Here is a 25,433-nt window from a genome sequence, read left to right on the forward strand (position 1 = left end):
AATCTTGTCTGCCTCTCTCAAATAATGGTTGCCGCCGCTACTGCCATCTTGGTCCATCTCCACAAAACTTTTTCTTACATAGTATGTTGTTCAGAGTTCCTGACATGTGGGACAGGAACAGAATACTTTTGGAGAGATTTCTTCAAAAATTCAAGGTGGATTTGATTGGATCTGTCTGCCTCTCCTGAATACTGGCCGCCACTGCCGCCTTCTTGGTCTCTCCTAGAGTATGTTGTTATTAAGTATTCCCGTGTATGTGTGGCAGGAACAGTCTGCTTTCTGATCTCTTCTGGGATATCCCTCCAAAAATTACTTTTCTTGCAGTGGCGGGCGCCGCACTGCAGTCTTGCCTGTAATTCCACCATTTTCCACTCTCTCTCCTATATTTTAGATAGGAAGTCATGACTGGAAATGTTTCTGTGTGTTGTCCCAATCAGCTATTAAATCAAAATCTGTTGTCCAGGTTTCTCAGGAGGCTGCATATCCTATTCAGCCGCTGCTAACCATCACCGCTGCAGCCATGGTTGCCGCTGCAGCTGTAACTGCAGCCACCGCCATCTTCCTCCCTCTTCAATATTTTTAAATAAAAGAAAATAGTGTGTGTCTTTTGCAGGAGTTGGGGGCCCAAGTACTTAGTAGTAATGTGTTTTATCTCCCTGCCAAGAGCGGAGGCCCACAGCTTCACCACGGAGAGAGGGTTCTGCTGCTCTGAGTGCACCCAGCCCCAGCGCTGTGCAGAGGAGCGCAGTGGTCAGGAGCACCCTTGGCTCCCAGGATGCGGGGCGCCGGCAGACCCGACTATGCGGGCCTCCATCTGACGCGCCCCGAACATTTTTCTTACATAGTATGTTGTCCAGAGTTCCTGAGCATGTGGGGCAGGTGCAGTCTACTTTCAGGGAGATATCCTCAAAAGTTCAGGGTGGATTAGAATGAATCTACCTGCCTCTCTCCGATACTGGCCGTTGCCGCCACCACCATCTTGGCCCTCCTCCCGAATTCCTGAGCATGTTGGGCAGGAGCAGTCTTTTTGGGGGGAGATTTCTCCAGTAGTTCCAAGGCGGGTTGGATTGGTTTTGTCTACCTCTCCCGAATAATGGCTGCCTCTGCTACCGCTGTCAACGCCATCTTGGTCCGTCTCTTCTTTCTTATATTTTAGCTAGGAAGTCATGGCTATAAATGTCTCTAAATATTGTCCCAATTAGATATTAAACCAAAATCTGATGTCCAGGGTTTCTCAGAGGAATATCTGTCCTATTTGGCCGCAACCATCTTCCCTCGGTCTCCGCTTTATATTTTTTTATTTTATTTTTTGTGATACTGGTGATGGAACCCAGGGGCATTCAACCTCTGAGCTACACCCCCTGCCTTATTTTTTATTCTTTATTTTGAAACCGGGTCTCACTGAGTTGTGGAGGGCCTCACTAAGTAGCTGAGGCTGTCCGCAAACTGCGATCCTCCCGTATCGGCCTCCGGAGTGCTGGGATTTCAAGTGTGCGCCACCACGCCCGGCTCGGCTCTGTGCTCTTTAATCAGGGCGCTGGTCCTCATCAGAGAGCCGGCTGACCCTGCACCTCGCAGCACAATATGAGTGCCACGTGCCTCTTGCTTCCTCCCCAGGCCGGCCTGGCTGGGGAATGGCTGTCTCCACCCCATTTTGGATGTGCCATTTAGGGCCCGAGGGGTTAGGACCACGCTTAACATCTTACAGCAGGCTTGTAATCCCAACCTCACATGTAGGATCAAAACCCATATTTCTATTTTCTTTTACTTTTGTGGTACTGGGGATTAAACCCAGATGAGTGCTACCTCTGATCTATACCCCCCAATTTTTAAAAAAAATTATTATTTTTTTGTGGTACTGGGGGTGGAACCCAGGGGCTTTTCTACCTCTAGGCTATACTCATAGACCTATTTTATATTTTATTTGGAAACAGGGTCTCACTAAGTTGCTGAGAGCCTCACTAAGTAGCTGAGGCTGGCTTTGAACCTGCCCGATCCTCCTGTCTCAGCCTCCCAAGCACAGAGATTACAAGCGTGCACCACCACGCCCAGCTACCTTCAAGCTACACCCTCAGTCCTATTTTTTATTCTTTATTTTGAAACAGGGTCTTACTAAGTTGCAAAGGGCGTTAACAAGTATCTGTGACTGGCTGCAAACCTGCAATCCTAAATACAGGGATTACAGGCATGGGCCACCACCCTCGGCCTATTCTTATTTTTATGTTGAAACAGAGTCTCCCCAGGTTGATGAATCTCACTACTTGCTGAGGCTGTCCTTGAACCTGTGATTCTCCTGTCTCAGCCTCCCAAGTACTGGGATTATAAACCTGCACCACCGTGCCTGGCTGGTTTTTGTTTGTTTGTTCGCTTTTATTTAACTGTAAAGGTTATACATGCTTCTAGTAAGAAATAAAAAAATGAACAGTAGGGTCTAAAACGACAAGTAACATTTTTCCTTTATTCTCAACTCCTCGTTTCCATTCCTAGCTGTTACTGTTTTTCGTCTATCAAAGCAGAGCATTTTAGTCATTTTGTGTCTTGCCGAATCTGTTTAACCAGCCCCTCAGTGATGCACTTTAACTGTTTCTAGTTTTGAATTTTGTAGCCTGTGTCACTTTCAAACTTTTACATTGCATTTGTCTGCTAGAGGAAACTGATGCCTTTGTTTTAGTATACTTAGAATTATGATTGAGGTTGAATAGCTTTTCACGGGTTTCTTTATCTTTATCCTTTTTCTGTTAATTTTCTTTTCATATTCTTTGCATGTGTAGAATGTTCATCTCAAATTTTAGCCCTTTGTGAGCTGGACATGGTGGTGTATGAATGTAATCTAGAGACTGAGACAGAAGGACTGTAGGTTTGAGGACGGCCTCAGCTACTTAATGAGACCCTGTTTCAACTAAAAAAAAAAAAAAAAAAAAAAAAAAAAAGCCGTGGTGGCACATGCTTATAATCCCGGCATTTGGGAGGCTGAGACAGGAGGATCACAGTTTGTGGCCAGCCTCAGCTACTTAGTGAGGCCCTTTGCAACTCAGTGAGACCCTGTTTCAAAATAAAGAATAAAATTTAGGGCTGATGGTGTAGCTCAGAGGTCGAATGCCCCTGGGTTCCATCCCCAGTGCTGTAAAAAATAAAAATTAAATTAAATTTTAAAAAATGGCTAGGGGTATAGCTCAGAGATAGGATACCCGGGAGTCAACTCTCAGTACTGGAAAAAGGAAGAAAAAAAAAATAGCCCTATGTATGTGTGCTATTTGTGTTGCAAATCCTTCTCCAGTTGGTCTTTGATTTTGTTTAGGGATCTTTTTTTGGTCATACAGTAATTTATAGACTGACGATTGAGACAGTAATTTATAGTGATGATAAAGGCTATTAATCTTTTCCTTCTGTGCTTAGGGAGTTGTATTATGTTTAGGAAAGCCCTTCCCACTTTAAGATATATATGTGTATATATATTTATATGTATATAATTTACATATAATTTACATATAATTTATATGTATATATTTATATGTACTAGGGATTAAACCCACAGGCATTCTCCCTCTGAACCACACCCCCAGCTCTTTTAATTTATTTTTATTTTGAGACAGGGTCTTGCAAGGTTGCTAGAGTTCTCACTCAGTTGCTGAGGCTGGCCTCAAACCTCTCATCCTCCTGTGTTGGCCTCTCAAATACCAGGATTATAGGCGTGCACCACCACATCCGGCACGAATCTTTTTAAAATCACAGCCAGAGTACTTCCTTTCATCGGGCCACCCCGTCCAGGCACTGGACATCGCGGCCCAGGCTTACCACCTCCGGTTCTTTACTCGGCTGGTTATGAAGTGACTAACTGAAGGCGCTCTGTTTCTTGCAGAAGCAGATGAGAGCTGAGGAAGCAAAAATCGTTCAAGAAAAGGCTGCAAAGATCAAGGAGTGGGTGACGCTGAAGTTAGCAGAGGTGAGTCGGAAGTTCACTGGGGCCCGGGGCGGCCTGGGCGAGTGCCGGTCACCTCTTGCCCCCGCCTCTGACCTCCCGCCGCTCAGTGCCTGGCCTGGCCCACATTTCTTGACTCTTTCTCGGGCATTCAGTTTAAACACGGCTGCCTGGCTTCACTCTCCCTTCCCTCTTTCTCTGCCTGTTTCACTGACCAAGTTGTGTGGGGCTTAGGTTTGGGGAGAAGAAGAGAGTCTCGTTTCTGAAAAGTTCGTTCAGATCCTTTGTAAGGAGCACACTCAGACCACCCTCCATCTCTCCCCCTTCTCTGTCCTCTCTAGTCTTTTTAACTTTTGTGTGTGTGTGTGTGTGTTGGGGGGCGGTACCGGGGATGGAACCCAGGGGCATTCTTCCTCTGAGCTACACCTCCATCCTTATTTTTCATTCTTTATTTGGAAACAGAGTCTTGCTAGGTTGATGAGAGTCTCACCACTTGCTGAGACTGTCCTGGATCCTGCAGAATCCTCCTGTCTCAGCCTCCCAAGCACGGGGATTACAAGTGTGTGCCACCACACCCGGCTCTTGACTTTTTTATTTTGAAACAAGGTCTCACTAAGTTGCAGAGGGCCTCACTAAGTAGCCGAGGCAGGCCACAAACCTGCAATCCTCCTGTCTCAGCCTCCCACGTGCTGGGATTACGAGCGTGCGCCACCAGGCCTGGCTCTATCTATGCATGTATTTTTTTTAGTTCATCATTTATTACAGCTGTATTTGGGAAGCTCATGATTAGAAGCTACAGTGCTGCTAGAAAACAAACAAAAAAAAAACATTCTCTTTCTAAACCAGGAGAAGGGGACTTTCCACTTGGAAAAGAACAGGCACGCATCTCTTCTTCCTTTGCCTTCCTGAGACTCACGGTCACCCTGCAGGGGGCCACGTGCGGATTTTCTCTCCTTCCTTTTCTTTAGTTGTACTTCTCAGGTCATTGCTCAACTGCAAGTTCCTGGGGACAAAACCATCGCCTGGCATACCTCCATATTCCCACCGGCCCAGCTGGCCCTTTCTAAAAGGTGCTCAGTGTTCAAGATTTCATCTAAAAGAAAATCCAACCACCACGAGGATGGATTGCAGAGATGCTTTGTTGAGCAAAACAAGCTAGATAAACAAAGTACCTGAGCCGCCGATTCCATTTATCTAAAGCCCAAAATGGGTACAACTGAACCAGTGTGTAGAGATGCATACTGACATGGTAAACCCCAGAAAGCAAGGAAGTGAATTGAAAACGCAGGAGAGTCGTTTCCTTTAGTGTGGAGGGAGGGTTGTATGATTGTGAAAGGCAAGTCCAGGAGTTGTCTGGGGTGCTGGCTCACTTCCGTTTTTAGCCTGGATGGTGGGCAGTTGATTTTGGATTTCAGAATAATTTGTTAAGCCATTCCTTGATGTGAGATGAAGTTTTCTATGTATATGTTATATTTCACAGTTTTTAAAAGGTTGAAAATAGCCGGGCATGGTGGCGCATGCTTGTAATCCCCGCGCCTGGGAGGCGGAGACAGGAGGATTGCGCAGGTTCGAAGCCAGCAGCGCTGGCTTAAGAGACCCTGTTTCCAAATAAAAATATAAAAATAGGTGTGGGAGTGTAGCCCGGAGGTAGAAGGGTTTCCAGGAACCCCAGTGCCACAAAAATAAAAAATAAAAAAAGAAAGGTTGAAAATAAGATAGGTGTGGTGGCCCACACTTCTAATCCCAGTACTTGGGAGGTTGAAATAGGAAAATCACAGGTTCTCACAGGTTCGAGGACAGCCTTGGCAACATAGTGGTGTTCTCAGCAACCTAGGGAGATCTTGTGTCCAAACAAAAAATTAAAAGGGCTGGAGTGTAGCTTGGCGGTAGAATGCCCCTGGATTTCAGTCCCCAGTCACACACACACACACACACACACACACACACACACACATACACACATACAAGTTTGAAAATAACAATGGCTCTAAGTCATGGCACCAAAAAAATTATAAAAGAAAGTATAAAGGCTTGCCAAAATGGATTTTTCTCCCATCCCAAATCAGTTGGCACAGAGGGAGGAGGTCAGGGCTCCCTGGGAGGTCAGCACTGGGTTGGTGGAACACCAATGCTCTCTTTCAAATATTTGGGCTTTTAATCTTATTTTGATTGGTATGTCTAAACCTATAAGGGCTGAGTATTCCAAATCTTCATTTTCCCTCTCTCCCTGTGTCTTTTTCTCTCCCTTTCTCCTTTCCTTCCTTCCTGCCTGTCTTTATTTTGGTGCTAGGGATTGAACCCAGGGCCTTGAGCATGCTAAACACACACTTTACCACTGTGCTGTACCCCACCCCCAAATCTTCATTTTCTTTGTGTCCAGCTTGAGATGGAGAATCAGCACCTCAAAAGCTATAATCAGCGCCTGGTGGAGCAGGTGGGAGCCCTTCAAGATGCACTAGAAGGTAGGCAGGCAAGGGTGTGTGTGTGTGTGTGTGTGTGTGTGTGTGTGAGAGAGAGAGAGAGAGAGAGAGAGAGAGAGAGAGAGAGAGAGAGAGAGAGAGAGAGAGAGAGAGAGAGAGAGAGAGAGAGAGAGAGAGAGAGAGCGCGCGCGCATGGGGCTGAACTGAACCGAGGGAGCTCTCAATATACCTATTTTTTCTCCAACTACAGCTCTTCAGGTGGCACCTTTGGGAAGGCTGCTGGCCCCTCAGGGAACCCCAGAGCAGGACTCTGTTCCTTCAGAGCCAGGAGCACTGCCTGTAGGGCAAGCCAGTGGTACCCAGGCCCAGAGTGTGAAGCTGGCTGTGCCTGCACCTTCTCCAGGCTCCCTGCAGATCAAGGGCTCTGTGTCTGAATCCAGAAGATCCATGGAGGGTTCTAGTTCCAGCATGGCCCACCCTGGGGAAAGAGCCAAGGCCAGAGCCCTTCTACCTCACATGGGGAGAGCCAGCAAGCCTGGCCTCCCCAGATGCGGTTCAGCCTCCTGGGGGGAGGGCCTGGTCACTGCTCAGGGAGCAACGCTCCCTGGAACCAAGAGCTTTACCAGGCAAGGTGGCCCAGGCAGCAGCCTGACCCTACCAAAGGCGCGGGCTCCCAGCATCCCCAGGGACAGCACCCAGGTGGCCAAAAGGCACCACAGCCAGCCCCAGGTGGGCCCTGGCCACTTTGACCATGTAGCAAGCATTGAGATTGGGGCCCTGGCAACCCTCCACCCCGCCAGCCTTTCCAAGCCGGAGGCTCGAGCTGAGCTTCGGGAAGAGCCCGAGAAGATGGAGATGGAGGAGCTGCCTCCAGCAGGGAAGGAAAAAGGAGAGAGTCTGAAGGCCCCTGGAACCCAGCTGGAAGAAGTGGAGCTGGGGAACAAACCGCCCACACCCCCCCTGCACAGATTTCCGTCCTGGGTAAGAGGCTACCCTGGGGCTGGGCGGAGGGGCGGAGCCAGCGACAGGCACGCCGGCCACTGCACTGGTCACATATCCACACGCTGAGCAGGAGGCGACGCAGCCTTCTTACTGCCAGCCCGCCCGCCCAGGAAAAGAAGGGCAGACCCGAGTCTGAAATGGCGTGACCCTGGCTGACGGTCAGGATTTGAGGTGCTTTGGGCTCATCTTTTTCCTTTTCCTTTTTGTGACTTTTTGAGGTGGTATATGTGGGGTTAAGAGCCCAAGTCCCAAGATCAAGCCACCAGGGTTAAAGTGCCGATTGTGTGGACCTGGGCATCTTAACTAAACCTCTGTGCCCTGAGGCAGAACCCATGGGCAGTAGCCATCTGCAGGAGAAACACAGAGAGGCATGCTCTCGGTCAGGGAGTCGGATAACACTTTCCAGCCTATGGGGTTTATAGAGCCTTTTTTTCTCTTAATCCTTAAGACACTAGGCACCCTTATATCACACAGTGCTATCTTAACCTCAGTTACTCAAGCTTGACTTCCATTTTCCTTGTGAAGCAAGAGGCCATGGTTCAATTCCATGACCACAATGGGCAGAAAAAAATATTTTCTACACTTAATATAACTTCTTGGACCTGAAGCTTCTGCCCTGTGGGAGCACAGGAACCACCTCTGTGGGCCAGACTTGCACTCTTCCCAAAGCCAGCTGACCTTCCTGGTCAGCCTGTGACTCACTGGTCACCTGAGTGACAAAGGACACTTTGTTTTTCCTGTAGGGCAAATGGAGCAATCAGATCCGGAAGGGGAAGGGGGGGAGACCCTGTGGGCTATTGGAAGCAAAGATCCCTAGGCCCGGGCACCCTCAGGGCCCACATCCTCTGCAGGTGCCTTTTGCATTGGGTTTTGGAGCCCTGTGGTTGGCCCTGAAGCCTCCTGTGATTTAACATCATTACTGCAGGAGGACAGTGTGTCCTAGGTTCCAAATGGCTGGCTTACTCACAGAGCACGCCCTCTCCATGTGGCTCTGATCTCCTTATCAACATCCCCGCCTTGCGTTGATTATTTCACTTGAGGGCTGGAGATGTAGTTCAGTGGCTCATTGTGTGCCAGCATGTTGAGGCCCTGGGTCCCATCCCCAGAACCTCCTAGCACCCTAACACACGCACACTAGTCATTTCATTTGATTGCACAGCAGGCTCCTGAAAGTTCAGTATTTTTAACCTCCATTTTAGAGCTGAGGGAAATGAGGCTCAGAAGAAAATTGCCTGAGATCCTTCAGGCTGATACTGGCCCACAGCCGATGTAGACTCAGGCCTGTCTGCCTCTAAAGCTGTGAGCACCACCAGGGGTGGCACGGTCCTGGGCCCTGACCTCCCAGCCCTCTTGGCCCTCTTGTTGCAGGAGAGCCGGATCTATGCAGTGGCCACATCGGGCATGCAGCTGTCGGATGTGACTCCTCGAAGTAACGCTGGTTGCTGTGGTGAGCCCAGGCGCCTGGGAGGATGGCTGGGGTGGGCTAGTGGGAGGAGGCCGAGCCACACCCAGGGGCGGGGTGGCCTGCACCTGTTCCCCTCCCCAGCAGAGGAAGGGAGTGGAGGAGGCTCAGCTGGGGAAAGCCATCGGTCTCATAACCAGCCACAGAGCTGGCAAGAACTCCAAGGGGTGCCCTGACTCAGATGAGACACTGGCCAGCCACAGCACCCCCACAGTGACGGGAGCCCCGAGATTTGTAACTCACGTAGGGTAGGCAAGAGTGGGACACAGCGCAAGCCTCGTGGAGAAGAAAATGACTAGCGGGCAAGACTTAGATCCCACTGTGGTGGGGTGGGCCTCCACGGTGTGGGGATCATGGTCCCCAAGGGAAGTCAGCGGGAGTGAAAGGAGGGAGAGGAGAGAAGGCCCTGGCCCTCCTGCCCTGCCCAGCTCTCTGCCCGCACCCCCGCCTGCTGGGCCGAGCCGCCTGGGTCACCCCTCCCTCTCTCCCCAGCTTCAAGCCCTCCTGCCCTTGCATCGCCTGGGCCTTTCTCTGGCCTTGTCTACAGGAATGTCACCGTGCCCGTCTACACGGCACTGAAAGGGGTAAGAGACTGCTGTGCAGAGAGGGGACGTCCCCAGAGGAGAGCTTCCTAGTCTCCACTGGAATGAGGTGACTGGAATGGGGTCAAGGGCCAGCTGCCCACACACACGACCCTGGTCAGTGAGCTCGACCCAGCACAAGTCATTTTAGTTCATTATAATTTTCATTATAACAGTTATCCATCAGGTGTCCAGCTGGGTGATGACCTCTGTGCTGTCCCATATAGGCTATGGGGGCCACACCCTGGGCACTTAGCATCCAAGTCCAAGGTGTTGGTAGGAGGGACTTGCTTCATAGCCTGAGCTACAGGCGGGAGGGGTCTGTCTTGCAGAAAGCCACACAGATCAGCAGCGTGCCCTTCGTGGACGATTCCTCTGGCTCCGACGATGACTGCAGCTCTCAGGCGAGCTTCCGGTTGTCGGTCCCCTGTTCTGAGTGTAGGAAGACCAGCGGACTGGGCAGTCCCCGCGCCATCAAGAGAGGTTAGAGGAGAGCAGGAGGGCACCTTCACCTCTTCCCATGGCATGTGTACTTGGGGGTCCCTGCTTGATCTGCGTGGATCCCCAGCACCTGTGCCCTCGGCCCCAGACTCAGGGGTCGTGGGCAGGTAAGGAGGGGCCTGCACTCCTGGGTCCTGTGACTCCGGAGAGGTGTGGGACCCAGGCCTCCATTCCTCCTCCTGTGCCCAGGGGTCTCCATGTCCTCTCTGAGCTCCGAGGGTGACTACGCCATCCCCCCTGATGCCTACTCGCTGGACAGTGACTACTCGGAGCCCGAGCACAAGCTCCAGCGTACCTCGTCCTACTCCACCGACGGGCTGGGCCTCGGCGGGGTGAGCAGGGGCACGGGCGGGAGTGCAGGGAGGGAGATGGCCCTGGAGAGGGGGCCGGGGTGCCCAGTGATGGAGGCAGACACACACAGACCCTGTGAGAAAGGGAAGAGGAAGCCGGAGAGCTGGGCACCTGGTCTACCACGGGGCCCGAGCTGCCAAGCTGAGCAGGCTCTATCCTCAGTGCTCTCTTGCCCTCCACTTCTTCCTGGTCCTCGTGGTCCTCTTGAGATCACTGCCCCATTTTAAGGACAAGAAGAAACGTGGGGCTCAGAGTCTGGCACCACATGCCAGGCCACATGCTGGACCCTCAGCAGGGCGTAGTACTCAGAAAATAAATACATATAATAGGTGCCCACTGATGGTTTTTTTTTGGTGGTACTGGGGGTGGAACCCAGAGGCTTTCTACCTCCGGGCTATACTCCCAGACCTATTTTATATTTTATTTGGAAACAGGGTCTCACTACATTGTTGAGAGCCTCACTAAGTAGCTGAGGCTGGCTTTGAACCTGTGCGATACTCCTGTCTCAGCCTCCCAAGCGCGGGGATGACAAGCGTGCGCCACCACGCCCGGCCCTACTGATGTTTTTAAAAAATGATAGCAGAGCAGTGACCTAGCTGAACTGTTTCTGCTGAGTGATGTCTGGGAGCCCCGAGTGATTTCCCCTTTCTGTCTCCCTCGTCTCCTTTGTACTTTCACCCCTCAGGAGTCACTGGAGAAGTCAGGCTACCTGCTGAAAATGGGGACCCGGGTGAAGACGTGGAAGAGACGCTGGTTTGTCCTGAGACAGGGACAGATTCTGTACTACAAGTCCCCGGTGAGTCTCCCCAGGACTAGTTGGGAGGGCGCAAGGCCAGAGAGCAAAGGCCTGGCAGGCGGGAGGGGCAGCCCGACTGTCATCAGAGCCTCTGGCCACACTGGGATCCTGCGGCGGGTCACAGGTTCTCACGGTGAAACAAGGCACAAGACAGCTGAGGCCGCTGTGGGCCAGTTGGCCTGGCAGTTTCTCTCTTTATTTTCAGAAGCCAAGTTCTTACGCCAGGTCATGTGAAAGGGTGGTTCCCAGGCTGCTCTTGGCTCGACTGTGCTTTTCTAATAGACAAGCCCATTGCCTCCTCCCCACCCCTCCCTCACTGCCTGAAATTGAGGAGCCTTGATGTTGGGAACTAGTTTGCCAGGACCTACCTGGAGAACCAACTGTCCTTTTTTTTTATTTTTTGTTTTTTCTTTTTTGTTTTGCGGTACTGAGGATGGAACCCAGGGGCATTCTACCTCTGAGCTATACGCCCTGATATATATATATATATATATATATATATATATATATATATATCTCATATATATATTTTTAAACATATATATATGTTTCATATATACATATATGTATATATATGTTTATATATATAAAACATATATATGTTTTTTAAAAACATATATATATATTTTTTTTTAGTCTTTTTATTTCTTTTATTTATTACTGGGGTTCCTGGAAGCTTTTCTACCTCCGGGCTACACTTCCAGACCTATTTTTACATCTTTTTATTTGGAAACAGGGTCTCCTAAGCCAGCGCACGCCCGCGGCTGGCTTCGAACCTGCGCGATCCTCCTGTCTCTGCCTCCCAAGCGCGGGGATTACAAGCGTGCGCCACCACGCCCGGCTAGTCTTTTTATTTTTTGAAACGGGCTCACTGAGTTACGAAGGGCCTCGCTAAGTAGCTGAGGCTGTCCACAAACTGCAATCCTCCGGTTTCCACCTCCCGAATGCTGGGATCACAAGCATGCGCCACCAAGCCCGGCTCCAACTGTCCTGTTTTACAGAGAGCAAAGAGGCCTTGTCTCTGGTGCAACCCCAGTTGTGGGCCAGTGGCTGTCTCCAACTCCATGTTAAGGATTCTGGGTCTGCATTCTTCTATGAGAAGGATCCATGATTGATTAGTAATAGCTGGAGTGACACTGGAAAGGACAGTAATAGTATATACATGACAAAGTATATTTGTCATACTTGGTATGAGCATATAATAGAAACAGTTTTCCTTTTTGTTTGTTTTTTGCTTTGTTTTGAGATGGGGTCTTGTTATGCTGCCCGGTGCCCAGACTGGCCTCTAGCTCCCGGGCTCAGTCAATCTTCCTGCCATAGCTGGAACTATGGGTTTGCATCTCTACAGTCCACTTAGTAGAAAGAACTTAAAGGCTTTATAGTTCCATAATAACCTGGTAGCTTCGAATCGAATTTTAAAGACTCACTCTACCCTTCTTGAGGCCTGAGTTAGCAGGACCCTTGTCCTTAACTGTAGCTCCATTTAACTAGAACCAGAATCTAGAACAAGTTAGCCATGATACCACGGCCAGGAAGTCTTGGGACCGCTTTCCCCTTTGCCCGTGACCTGGGTGAGGTAGGAGGATAAGATGCTCGTGAAGCCCCCACACCAGTGTTCCTCTCCCTGCCGTTCTCACAGAGCGATGTCATCCGGAAACCTCAAGGTCAAGTGAATCTCAACTCCCACTGCCAGATCGTCCGAGGGGAGGGCGCACAGACCTTCCAGGTGAGCCTGCGCCCAGCGGCTGGCATCGTGGCACATGAGGTGCTGGTTTTGGATTTGACTATGTTTGGGGCAAAGGCGGGGCAAAATAAACATGAATGAAAGCCGTCACATCAACCTGAGGGGGTGATGCCAGATTGTATGAGAACGGAGGAGGAGACAGAATGTGAGACGGAGGGAAGGGAGGGGAGACGGAGGAAAGCTGAGGGGGAAAGGAGGGGAGGGAGCGATGGGGTAGAAACCAGGATTCATGTCACCTCGCCCCTGCCCTCTGCAGCTTATCTCTGAGAAGAAAACCTACTACCTGACGGCGGATTCGCCCAGCCTGCTGGAGGAGTGGATCCGGGTCCTGCAGAGCCTGCTGAAGGTGCAGGCCACTGGGCCGCTAGCCCTGCCTCAGGGTGGCACCAAGCCCACTGTGAAGGGCTGGCTGACCAAGGTACCAGGGCTGGTAGGGGAGCCAGGAGCGGGAGCACCAAGGGTGGCGTGCTCCCTCCTTACCCACCGCTCCTGTCCTCAGGAACTTCTCACAGTGAAGTTGGTGGTGTCTGGTTGGTCTCACATGGTCTTCCTTCCTTCCTTTTTTTTTTTTTTTGTTTTTGTTTGTTTGTTTTTGCAGTACTGGGGGTGGAACCCAGGGGCATTCTACCTCCAATCTACCCCCCAGCCCGATTTTTTATTCTTTATTTTGAAATAGGGTCTCACTGAGTTGCAGAGGGCCTCACTAAGTAGCTGAGGCTGCCTGCGAACCATGATCCCTCTTTCTCAGCCCAGCCTCCCAAATGCTGGGATTACAAGCATACACCACCACCATTCCCAGCTTCCCAGCCCTAATTTTTTTCTTTTTTCTTTTTTTTTTTTTTTTTGTGGTACTGGGGTTTCTGGAAACCCTTCTACCTCCAGGATACACTCCCAGATTTATTTTATATTCTAATTTGGAAACAGGGTCTCTTAAGCCAGCAAGGTTGGCTTCAAACCTGTGTGATCCTCCTGTCTCCACCTCCCAAGTGCAAGGATTACAAGCATGCGCCACCATGCCTGGCTCCAGCCCTATTTTTTTATTATTTATTTTAAAACAAGGTTTCACAAAGTTGTGGAGGGCCACGAACTTGTGATCCCAGCATTTGGGAGGCTGAGACAGGAGGATCGCAGGTTCGCACGGCCAGCCTCAGCTACTTGGTGAGGCCTTCTACAACTTAGTGAGACCCTGTTTCAAAATAAAGAATAAAAAGTAGGGCTGGAGGTATAGCTCAGAGGTAGAATGCCTCTAGGTTCCATCTTCAGTACCACTAAACAACAACAACAACAACAACAACAAACAAACAGCTATTCTCAAGAAGACAGGAAGGAAAGGAATGTTTTCACCTATGTGAGGTCATTAGGGCATGCCCATGTTGTACCCACCACACCTCAGAATTAACAGTGGGAAGAAGAGACCCAGGGAAGGTAGGTATGGCTAGCCATCCAATGACGGTGTGTCCTAGTTCCCCCAAAGACATTTTAGTTAGGCCACTTCGAAGCATTTACTAAGCCCAAGAAAAGGGAACTTCACAAGGAAGCATGTTAACTAGACCAGGGCGCCGTCAGGAACTAGAGCAACCTGTGCTCAGTGCGTTCCGTGCTCACGGGCTCGCTTTTCTGCCTGTGCTTCCCCGGTCAGACCACGTATCCATCCTTCTCCGCGAGGTGTAGTTTCTGTTCCCTCATGATTTGTAATTACCCAAGGCTTAAGCCTGCCGTGGCCCCTACCTGCCCTGTAGGATCCTGACAACTCTGGCCTCTGCCAACTAGCAAGTTCTTACATGTTTACATTCCTGGAGGGAAATTTGATTGTCCCGGTGAATCTCTTAATGGCAGGTCATAGTTTGCTGAGAGCTCAGGGCTGGCTACCTTTCCTTTGCTGTGAAAAGGGGTTTCATTGGTCTCCTAATCCCAGTAATGCTAGCTTGCTTCTGTCCTCCAGGTAAAGCATGGCCACTCCAAGCTGGTCTGGTGTGCTCTTGTTGGGAAAACCTTCTACTACTACCGCAGCAATGAGGACAAGGTACTCCTTGCTTCCCCCAAACCATGTTACTGTGGCTCTTGTGTCCTGATAGCAGCCCCCAGCTTGACCCTCCACCCAACCAAGCCCCACGAGTACAAAAGCCAGTCAGCCAGGTGCCTCCAAAGCCCATGGCCGGCACGCCTGGCCTGTGTGGTCCATCACGCATCTCCAAGCCAGGCTCATTCTGCTCCCAGCCTGACCACAGTGCTGCAGCCACACCTCTCCACCCTGCTGTCTGTCCTCATCGGTGGCTCCCAGCCCTCCCGAGCTTAAGGGCTTGAGAAAGGAGATCCTGCCCCCGGCTCTTCTATTCACTATTCATGGGAGGCTCCCATCCGCAGCGACCCCTGGGCCGGCTGCCGGTGCGCGACGCGCGCATAGAGGAAGTGGATCGATCCTGTGACTCAGATGAGGACTATGAGGCTGGAGGAACCCGACGGTGGCTCTCCTCCCACTGCACCCTGGTGATCCACCCCCCAGAGCATAGCCCCACCTACCTCCTCATCGGCACCAAGCATGAAAAGGTGAGAGCGGCCGGGCCTCCAAGGCCAAGTCGGACCCGTGATTCTGGTCTTCTCTATTTCCCTTGATCTTCTCCAAATTCAAGTTTACTTCCATCTTGGGGACATCTTTGGCAGTTAATATTCTTCCCCACCAAATTCACGTCCAGTGACCGGCATTTTCATTGGGGCCCCTGAGATAGAACCACAGACTTGGAAGTGTGTTCATGTTCACCTGTCCCAAGTCTTTCTCCTTAGAGACCGCTGGCCTTGACTCATGCCAACCAAAGTAGCGGACCCCACCCCGGAAATCTTCCTTGGCACTCTTGCCTCCCCTCCGCCCCCATCTGCATCGATGGCTTTCCACCCTCTTCCAGGATACATGGCTTTACCACCTTACAGTGGCTGCAGGTGCCAGTGGTGCCAAGGTGGGCACTGCCTATGAACAGCTCATTGGGCAACTGATGGATGGTGAGGGAGACCCAGGTAAGCCAGGGGTGGCCTCACTGGTTCTCAAGGGTGGTAGCTGGGTGCTCGTTGGTCAAGAACCCAAAGCAAAGCTGGGTGTGGGGGCACACACTTGTAATCCCAGTACTTGGGAGGCTGAGACAGGAGGATCGCAGGTTCAAAGATAGCCTCAGCCGCTTAGTGAGGCCCTCTGCAATTTAGACCCTGTTTCAAAATAAAGAACAAAAAGTAGGGCTGGAGGTGTAGCTCAGAGGTAGAATGTCCCTTGGTTCAATCCCCAGTACTGCAAAAAAAAAAAAAAAAAAAAAAAAAAAGAATAAATAAGTAAAAAAAGAACCCAAAGCAAGCACCCAGGGCCCTGCAGCTGTGTTAATGATCTTTCCAGGGCCCTCTGTGACCACTTGATCGGGGGAGTTTATCTGGGAAGCAGACTTTCCAGTGATCTGGGTAAATGTTTTACTTTGTTCAATCTGTAGCTTTTGCTGGCTGAGGAAAGAAGGTTAATCTATAGTTAAAATGTGTTAATCAATAATTAAAGCCTAGAGCTAGGCATGGTGGCGCACACTTGTAATCCCAGCATTTGGGAGGATGAGACAGGAGGATTGCAATTCGTGGCCAGCCTCATCTACTTTGTGAGGCCCTTTGCAACTCAGTGAGACCCTGTTTCAAAATAAAGAATAAAACATAGCCTGGGGGTACAGCTCGGAGGTAAAACGCCCGTGGGTATCGCCACCAAAAAAATAAAAAAGATTGAAGCCTAAATTTGGATCAGGCTGGCTTAAGCCTGGGCTGCTTGGGGTCTTTATTTTGCTTCTGAGTCTCAGGGCCCTGGGGCAGTAACGCATCGCTTTACTGCTGTTCTGAACCGAGTCTGCTCAGCCTGGTACATAGGCTCGTCCAGCCAGGTCTGACCCTGTAGGGGGAGGCCCCTCTGCACACCTATTCTTGCACACCTATACTTTGCTGCAGCTCCACAGCAAAGCAGTGGCTGCCTTCCTGCACAGCCACACTTATAAGTGTGCACATGGCAGTGTGACCCTGCGTTCCCTGCAATCTGTGGATCAGAAACCCAACACCACCCATGTTCCTCAGAGAGTCCAGCCATTGTCTTCTCCATGAAGCTGCCGGGGCTGGGTGGGTGGGAGGTGGGCGCCCGCCTCCTTGGTAACTGCTGCTGCTTTCTGTGCTCTGCTCTGGACAGACTCCCCCCTCTGGAGGCACCCCATGCTCTGCTACAGCAAAGACGGGCTGTACACCTCCCTCACCACCCTGCCCTCCGAGGCCCTGCAGACGGAGGCCCTCAAGCTCTTCAAGGTAAAGGGAGCGCATAGCCCAGGCCCACCAACCAGCGGGGCACTCACTGTGTGCCCAGGCTGTGCCTGGAGCAGCACGAGCCCGCCATCGAGAAACGCCGGGGAGACCCATGCAGTCAGGGGCAGCCCACAGCGGGATCCAGAGAAGGAGGGAAAGAAAATACCACAGGGTCCCCTTGGCTTCCTTTAACCAGCATATAAAGCTTCTGCAGGCGGAGAGGAGGTTCTGGAACTTTGGGAAGCTCCAGTGAAAACTGTCCCTTGAGCCTCCTCCTCCTGTAGTTACCAGCAGGAAAGGCCAGGTTTATGTCTCTTCTGGGCCTCAGAGATTCTGGCCTATTTATAATGTTCATTGTGCTCACTTGAGTAATTTTCTGTTATTTAAAGATGAACGGCTTATGTAGGCAAGCCTATATATCCTGCTTATATAATGGGATCACTTAAAGAAGGAAAGATTCAGCCGTGTGTGACGCTGAATGCCTGTAATCCCAGTTACTCCACAGGTTAAGGCAGGAAGATAATAAGTTTATAAGGCCAGCCTGGGAAACCTAGTGAGACTCTGTCTCAAAAATAAATAAGTAAAAAGATAAGGTCCGAGCTGAGCATGGTGGTACATGCCTTTAATCCTAGCACTTGGGAGGCTGAGACAGGAGGATTGCAGGTTCAGGGTCCTCAGCAATTTAGTGAGACTGTTTGAAAATAAAAATAAAATAGAGCTGGGAATGTAGCTCAGAGGCAGAACGCTCCTGGGTTTAACACACACACACACACACACACACACACAAACACACACACACACACACACACACACACACACACACACACACACGTACATCTGGGTCTAGGGATGTAGTTCAGTGATAAAGCACCCCTGGGTTCAATTCTCAGTACTGTAAAAGTAAAAGAAGAAAGATTATCTCCCAGAGATGCTCCCAAACAGCAACAGTGCTCCCTCCTAGAAGGGGCTTGGGGTTTGAGACGCCATCGCACTGTACAACAGTAACCGAGCGGCTGTGTCTGCGGTGCCCCTCTCACTCCCCTCCAGTCCTGCCAGCTCTTTATCAACGTGCCCGTGGAGGCCGCCTCGGTGGACTACCACGTGTCCCTGGCCCAGACAGCGCTGCAGGTCTGCCTGGTCCACCCCGAGCTGCAGAGCGAGATCTACTGCCAGCTCATGAAGCAGACCAGCTGCCGCCCACCTCAGAAGCACTCCCTCGTGCAGGTGGGCATCCTTGGGGACAGAACCGCTGACCGGAACCACTGGCTAGGGCTGTCAGCAGTGGGGAGAGGGGAAGGGCCTGGGCGGGTGTCCTCTGAGTCAAGCCATCGGGCAGCCATGTGCTCCAAGCTGCCTCGGGACGGCTTCCCTGGCTGTGCACGGTCAGATTGCATGACTGCAGTTCGGGACAGAGCCTGACCAAGTCGGCCATGCTGGTTACCACAGAAGGTTGGGGGCCCTGGCGTGGGGAAAGAGGTGTGCAGGAGGCTCAGCAGCCCAGGTCCGCGAGGGCGGGGGCATTGCAGACCCAGGAGTCACCCTACACCGCCTGTGTCCCCGCAGTGCTGGCAGCTCCTGGCTCTGTGCGCCCCACTTTTTCTGCCGCAGCATCACTTCCTCTGGTATGTCAAACAGCAGCTCCAACGCCACGCAGACCCCAGGTGAGCGCGTGCATTTCCTCTGCCGGTCCAGCCCTACCAACAGTGGCACGGTTAGGGGGAGGAGGGGACTAGAGAGAGCATGTCAGCCCTCCCCCGTGATCGCTCAGGCTGGGGAGGCCGTGCCCATCTGTGCGTGCGCACGCAGGCATGTGGGGTGTAGGCATGCTTATGCTCCTCCGCACCCACCCTGTGTGCCTGGGTGCCTTGTGGGGGCTCTCATGCGAAGCCACCCTGCTCCCCGGTTCGTCCCCAGATATTCATTCCCTGTTGCTGTGTTCTTCTGTCTTCTGCAAGAAGAGAACCCCGCCACAGCTAGGTCCTGAATGACAATGACCACCCCCGCCCAGGCTTTCCTCACAGCCTGCCCCAGCTGCAGTGTTGGTTCTGGCTAGCTCTGGGTGGGCACCTGAGTACCAAAGAGGCAGGATGAGCAGGTGCCCAGTATTCCCCTCTTTTTTTCTCCTGTCTTTGTAGAAATGAAACTGGCCAGTATGCCACCTACTGCCAGCGGGCAGTGGAGCGGACCCTGCAGACGGGGGAGCGGGAGGCCAGGCCATCGCGCATGGAAGTGGTGTCTATCTTGCTGCGGAACCCCTTCCACCACTCTTTGCCCTTCAGCATCCCTGTGCACTTTGCCAACGGGACCTACCAGGTGAGGAGGCTGAGTGTGCTCTCTGCCCGCAACCTTCCCGCATCACTGCCCAGGGCACACCTCTGGGATGGGGTGCCGAGTCTCCTTAGGCTTTCAGATTCTTATTAGACAAACCAGAAAAAGGATAGGCCTAAGATTTGATGTAGGAATGGGGTGGCTAGTGCTAGTGTATAGGGAAGAGGGAGCTTGAATCTTTTAAAGTTTCACTTAAAAGTCTTCACTGTTGGATGCTCCGGAAGTAGACCTTTTGGATCCATTGCATACATAAAAGTTGAGACACTGACCAAGAAGATCGCGTGAGACAGAGCCCCCAAAAGAGAGGCAGTGAAGGCGGGCCCAAGGCCTGGGCAGTTCTAGCTTGCAGTGGGCAGGCTCAGATTCCTCCGCCCCCTCTGCCCCCTGCGTGTGAACGTGGACACCAACTTGCTTTAGCTCTCGCGGTCACCCCTGCCTCTTCCACCTGCTCTCCTGCACCCCCCACCAGCCCAGCCAGCGCCTCTGGAAGTTTCCTCCTTAGAAAGTCTCTCCCTCCCCAGGTGGTTGGCTTCGACGGCTCCTCCACAGTTGACGAGTTCCTGCACCGGCTGAATCAGGAGACAGGCATGAGGAAGTCGGCACACTCTGGCTTTGCCCTCTTCACAGATGATCCCTCCGGCAGGGACCTGGAACACTGCCTGCAGGGGAGTGTCAAGGTGACAGCCTCCCTCCTGGTGCATGTGCCCCTGTGTCTAGGGATGAGATCTGCACACTCTGCCTCCCTCCAGGGGCTGCGCAGAACCCAGGGGAAGAGCCTCTTCTCCGCTTGGGATACGGACAGGGAAGCTCTGCTGAGCTACTGCAAGTTACATGTGCCCGCTCACAGGCGCACAGCCGTATGCCCAGACCCAACAGGCACCGTACTGAGCACCAGCACCCACTCTCACCCTGACTGCTAGGTTCTGGGCTGTACTTACAGTGTTTAAGGTCCTATGGTACCTCTATAGGAGGGGCCTATGAAGAAGGGGATTTAAGGCCACTCCATACTGCAATCTAAGATTAGCACCACAAACGTTACGTGCTTGTGAAATGTGCCACCGCACTCGATGACTGTGTGTTTGGCTCCAGAATCTTTCTTTGTGGCAGCAAAACAGAGGCCTCTAGTCTCTCACCATTGTCTGGAAAAACTATATCACGTATAATCCTTATAAATGTCTGGGTATACACCAGGCATGGTAGCACACGCTTGTAATCCCGGTACTTGGGAGGCTTAGACAGGAAGATCTCAGGTTCGCAGACAGCCTCAGCTACTCAGTGAGGTCCTCTACAACTTAGTGAGACCCTGTTTCAAAATAAAGAATAAGAAAAAAATAGGGTTGGGGGTGTAGTGCGGAAATAGAATGCCTCTGGGTTCCATCCCCAGTTCTACAAATGACTGGCTGGCTGAATGAATGAATGTGTGCATGTGAGGCTAGTGGGACAGCGCTCCTTGCCCGGCCGCCCCCTGCCTGTTCGCGAGGAGCGGGAAGCGCCTCGCGTCCCGGGAGCAGGAGGCCCGAGTCAGACCCTGATGGGAGGACTCCCACTCAGCCCCTGCTGGCCTTGTTGCCCTCCCAAACAGCTTCTCTGCCTTCTCTCTTTTGCCTCTTCAAGATCTGCGATGCCATCTCCAAGTGGGAACAGGCCCTGAAGGAGCTGCACCCTGGGAAGTCTGAGGGCGGGACACGCGTCGTGAAGCTGATATACAAGAACAGGTGGGGGAGGGCAGCGGGCTGCCCTGGGTGCCAGCGCATCACCTCCAACTGGACGGCCTGTCCCTGGCAGGCCCAGGGCCCGCGTAGCCCTGCGGGCTGCCCTACTCCTGGGCAGCTCGGGCTTTCCGTCAGCCTTCCCTGGACTGCGTGAGCATGTGCATATGCAAATCTGCCCAGAAAGCACACCAATGGCATCACATGTGGCCTTCTGATAGTAAGATTGGGTATTTAAGATATTTAAGAATAAATATCTCAGCTGCATGCAGTGGTGTGTACTTGTAATCTCAGTACTTGGGAGGCTGAGACAGCAAGATCATAGGTTTGTAACCACCATCAGCAATTTAGCAAGCCCCTCAGCAACTTAGACCCTGCTTCAAAATAAAAAATACAATAGGGCTGGGCGCGTAGTTCAGAGATGGATGCCCTGGGTTCAATCCCTAAACACAAAAAGAAAAAGAAAGAAATCTCATCTGGACGTTATGATGTACACCTGTAATCCCAGCTACTTAAGGGGCAGAGGCAGGAGGATCTCAAGTGTGAGGCCCACCTGGGTAACTTAGCAAGACCTTATCTCCAAAAAAAAAAAAAAAAGAGCAAGCCAGGTGTGGTGGCACACACTTGTAATCCCAGTACTTGGGAGGCTGAAACGGAGGATGCCACGTTTGCAGCCAGCCTCAGCTAGTTAGTGAGACCCTCCACAACTTAGTGACAACACATATACACCAAGGGCTGGAGATACCTCCCAGAGGCGAAGCACCACTGAGTTCATTCCCAGTAAGCCCCCTCCCCCCAAAAAAGTAAAGAGAACGAGGGTTGTTTTTGTTGTTTTGGTTTGGTACTTTGGAAATCAAGGTAAACTGATGCAGAAAAGGCCTGGCTGCGTTTTGGGTCCCAGCTGCTTCGCACTTTCTTCTCCATAGGCTTTACTTCCGGAGTCAAGTCAAAGGGGAGACGGAGCGAGAGCGGCTGCTGCTGGCCTCGCAGACCAGTGGCGAGATTGTGGCGGGGAGGTTTCCAGTCAACAAGGAATTGGCCCTTGAGATGGCTGCCCTGATGGCCCAGGTAAACTTCTGTCCATTCAAGAGCAGGAGGGTCTGATGACATCTTGGGACTCCCAGGTGGAAGGAATCACAAGCAGGTGTAATCAACACATAACCTGGATTACAGGAGGTTCTGCAGGGTCTGTGGTGCCCAGGAGAGGGTGGCCTGGTGCAGAGAGCTGCTGATTCTTACACTGCAGAGCTCCTCACCCCTATATGGGTTTGCGATCCTTGCAGTGTGAGATCTATGGACAGCCACTTGTCTATGCCTTAGTTTCTTTCTCTGGACACTAAAAAAAATTTCCCTGCCTGCCTCCATAGGGTAGTTTAAAGTATGGTAATTGGATAACATAGCTAACATATTTATATGTTATATGTTATATATAACATTATTATGTTATATATAACATATATAACATATATATGGACAACATATATGGTGTAAAATTTATAAACCAGCCGACATTAAAAATATAATTAGGCACGTTTGAGGTCAGCCTTAGCAACTTACTGAAATCCTTTTTTTTTTTCTTTTTTGGTGGTGGTACTGGGGTTCCTAGAAACCGTTCTACCTCTGAGCTACACTCCCAGACCTATTTTTAATTTTTTTATTTGGAAACAGGGTCTCTTAAGCCAGCGAGGCTGGCTTCGAACCAGCGCAGTCCTCCTGTTTCCGCCTCCCAAGCGCGGGGATTACAAGTATGCGCCACCACGCCTGGCAGTGAGAGCCTATTTTAAAATTAAAAAATAAAGGGCTGGGGATATAGCTTAACCCCCCCCAACACACACACACACACACACACACACACACACACACACACACACAGGCAGCAGGAAGAACATACATCCAAACCTTGACTCTCCTATTACCTTTAGGAGGCTAACTAGCCAGAGTTATTTGGGATACCTGTAAGGTTTCCATAAGCAAAAGTCTGGCTCTCCATGCTGGAGAGGAAGGGGAAGTAGTAACAGAATGCTCCAGAGCAGGCCCTGGGCTAAGCATTTTGTCTTTATTTTCCCATGTAGTTCTCAACCCCACTTCGTTGAGGAAGTTAAAGCTAAGAGCTTAAGTAACTTGGTCAAGGGACACGAGGCTGGAAGCCAGCAGAGCTGGGGTTTGAGCCCTGCTGTTTTTTATGGATCTGCGGCATCTTCAATCCTGTAGCCGTAGTTTTGAATTAGAAACTAGAATTTCCACATTGCTTCCCCCCTATGTGCTACTAATTAACTGTCTTTAGATAAGGCAGTCACCTGAGCTACAAATTGAGAGTTGGTGTAGACAATCTATAATATACTAAAACCACTGGGTGTGGTGGCACATACCTAAAACCCCAGTACTTGGGAGACAGAGAGGAGGATCAAAGGTTCACAGCCAGCCTCAGCAATTTACCGAGGCCCTCTGCAACTTGGTGAGACCCTCTTTCAAAGTAAAAAGTAATATAAGGCCAGGCATGGTGGCGCACGCATGTAATTCCCAGCATTTGGGAGGCAGAGACCAGAGGATCATGGTTCGCAGACAGCCTCAGCTACTTAGTGAGGCCCTCCGCAACTCAGTGAGACCCAGTTTCAAAATAAAGAATAAAAATAGGGCAGGGGGTGTAGCTCGGAGGTCGAATGTCCCTGGGTTCCATCCCCAGACCGGCAAAAAAAAAAAAAAAAAGTAATATAAGGACGGGGGTGTAGGTCAGAGGTAGAATGCTCCTGGACTCAATCCCTAGCAACACACACACACACACACACACACACACACACACACACACGAACCCTGAGGGTTGGTTTAAGATGAAGGTCTGTTCACAAACATTCCTCACATCCATTCACATTCCATCAATAACGTAATGAATAATGTTTGGGTTCTCCTCTTTAACTGTACCCACCTCTCATGCCTCTGCTACAGGTAGAATACGGGGACTTGGAGAAGCCTATTCTGCCAGGCTCGGGAGGCGCACCCCCTGCCAAGGCTCAGCATCTCCTCCAGCAGGTCCTAGACAGGTTCTACCCGAGGCGCTATAGACACGGGGCGCCCCCTGAGCAGCTGAGGTAGGTGGGCTTCACGGTCTCGTGGGGAGTCACCGTGGAGGGGCCCAGAACAGTGATGGGAACACGTTGGCATGTCACTGGCATTGTTTCTCTCCATCCGCCCAAACCAGGCACCTGGCAGACATGCTGACCACGAAGTGGGCCGCGCTGCAGGGCTGCTCCGCCCCTGAGTGCACCCGCATCTACCTGACCGTCGCTCGGAAATGGCCTTTCTTTGGTGCTAAGCTCTTCGCCGCTCAGGTAGGAGCCAGTGGGAGGAGGGCGCACACCCTCGGGATGCCCTCAGCCAGCTTCTTCTAGAGCTGTGCTCCCCACCCGGCAGGCCTGAGCCCCTCCACACTGCCGACCGTGCTCTCTCCACCCACTTCTGGCCTGCCCTGCATTTCCACATCCAGACCAGAGTCGGGATTCATTGCTGGTTTTCATGTTTCCTTTATTAATGCAACTTATCAGTGCTACTTCTCAAAGATTCGTTAATTCATACACAAGGATCCTGGCAATACCCTCTCAAGAGTGCTTTCTGTTTTAAAAAGTTTGAAGAAAGCTGGGCATGGTGGTGTATGCTTGAAATCCCGGTACTTGGGAGTCTGAGACAGGAGGATCGCAGGTTTGCAGCCAGCCACAGCTACTTAGTGAGGCCCTCTGCAACTCAGTGAGACCTTGTTTTATTTATTTTATTTGTTTTTTATTTTTTTTGGTGGTGGTACTGGGAGTGGAACCCAGGGGCTTTCTACTTCCGGGCTACACTCCCAGACCTATTTTATATTTTATTTGGAAACAGGGTCTCACTAAGTTGCTGAGAGCCTCACTAAGTAGCTGAGGCCGACTTCAAGCCTGTGCGATCCTCCTGTCTCAGCCTCCCAAGTGCAGGGATTACAAGCGTGTACCACCACGCCCGGCATGAAGACCCTGTTTTAAAATAAATAGTAAAATAGGGCTGGGGGTAGAGGTTGGAGATGGAATGCCCTTGGGTTCAGTCCCCAGTACCACACACACAAAAAAAAAATTTTTTTGAAGGAGAGAACAATATATAACCAAATAAATACATCCCTACTAGTTTAGCAAAGTACATAGAGGAATCAGACTACTCAGGCAACAGTTAATTTTACCTCTGCACAAAGGCCAGGAGGCCAATAGTAATTTTAGTTGGCACTTTCTCTCTCTGGGCGTCTGGTGTTCATGGACTTTATAGATAATAACAGACATTATCCTATGACCAGACATTATAATCA

The 25,433-nt window shown here is 51.1% G+C and overlaps 1 protein-coding gene across 1 annotated transcript in view; it reads left to right on the plus strand.

Annotated features, from left to right (window-relative positions):
• The window catches only part of PLEKHH1 (pleckstrin homology, MyTH4 and FERM domain containing H1), a gene marked incomplete at both ends in the record, with an annotated part of 44,509 nt that overhangs the window by 14,956 nt on the left and 4,120 nt on the right, over positions 1-25,433 (plus strand). The window contains 22 exons of the mRNA XM_080706974.1: positions 3,860-3,943; positions 6,300-6,381; positions 6,590-7,320; positions 8,710-8,788; positions 9,296-9,387; positions 9,717-9,867; positions 10,075-10,217; positions 10,922-11,032; positions 12,672-12,758; positions 13,033-13,194; positions 14,719-14,799; positions 15,141-15,323; positions 15,677-15,785; positions 16,969-17,081; positions 18,126-18,302; positions 18,642-18,739; positions 19,214-19,391; positions 19,928-20,083; positions 21,021-21,121; positions 22,042-22,183; positions 24,059-24,201; positions 24,312-24,441. Of these exons, the coding sequence (XP_080563100.1) occupies positions 3,860-3,943; positions 6,300-6,381; positions 6,590-7,320; positions 8,710-8,788; positions 9,296-9,387; positions 9,717-9,867; positions 10,075-10,217; positions 10,922-11,032; positions 12,672-12,758; positions 13,033-13,194; positions 14,719-14,799; positions 15,141-15,323; positions 15,677-15,785; positions 16,969-17,081; positions 18,126-18,302; positions 18,642-18,739; positions 19,214-19,391; positions 19,928-20,083; positions 21,021-21,121; positions 22,042-22,183; positions 24,059-24,201; positions 24,312-24,441 (3,333 nt within the window). The remainder of the gene's footprint in view (positions 1-3,859; positions 3,944-6,299; positions 6,382-6,589; positions 7,321-8,709; positions 8,789-9,295; positions 9,388-9,716; positions 9,868-10,074; positions 10,218-10,921; positions 11,033-12,671; positions 12,759-13,032; positions 13,195-14,718; positions 14,800-15,140; positions 15,324-15,676; positions 15,786-16,968; positions 17,082-18,125; positions 18,303-18,641; positions 18,740-19,213; positions 19,392-19,927; positions 20,084-21,020; positions 21,122-22,041; positions 22,184-24,058; positions 24,202-24,311; positions 24,442-25,433) is intronic.

The sequence above is a fragment of the Muscardinus avellanarius genome (genome assembly GCF_963383645.1).
Source record: "Muscardinus avellanarius genome assembly, chromosome: 12".
In the NCBI taxonomy this organism is placed as follows: domain Eukaryota; kingdom Metazoa; phylum Chordata; class Mammalia; order Rodentia; family Gliridae; genus Muscardinus; species Muscardinus avellanarius.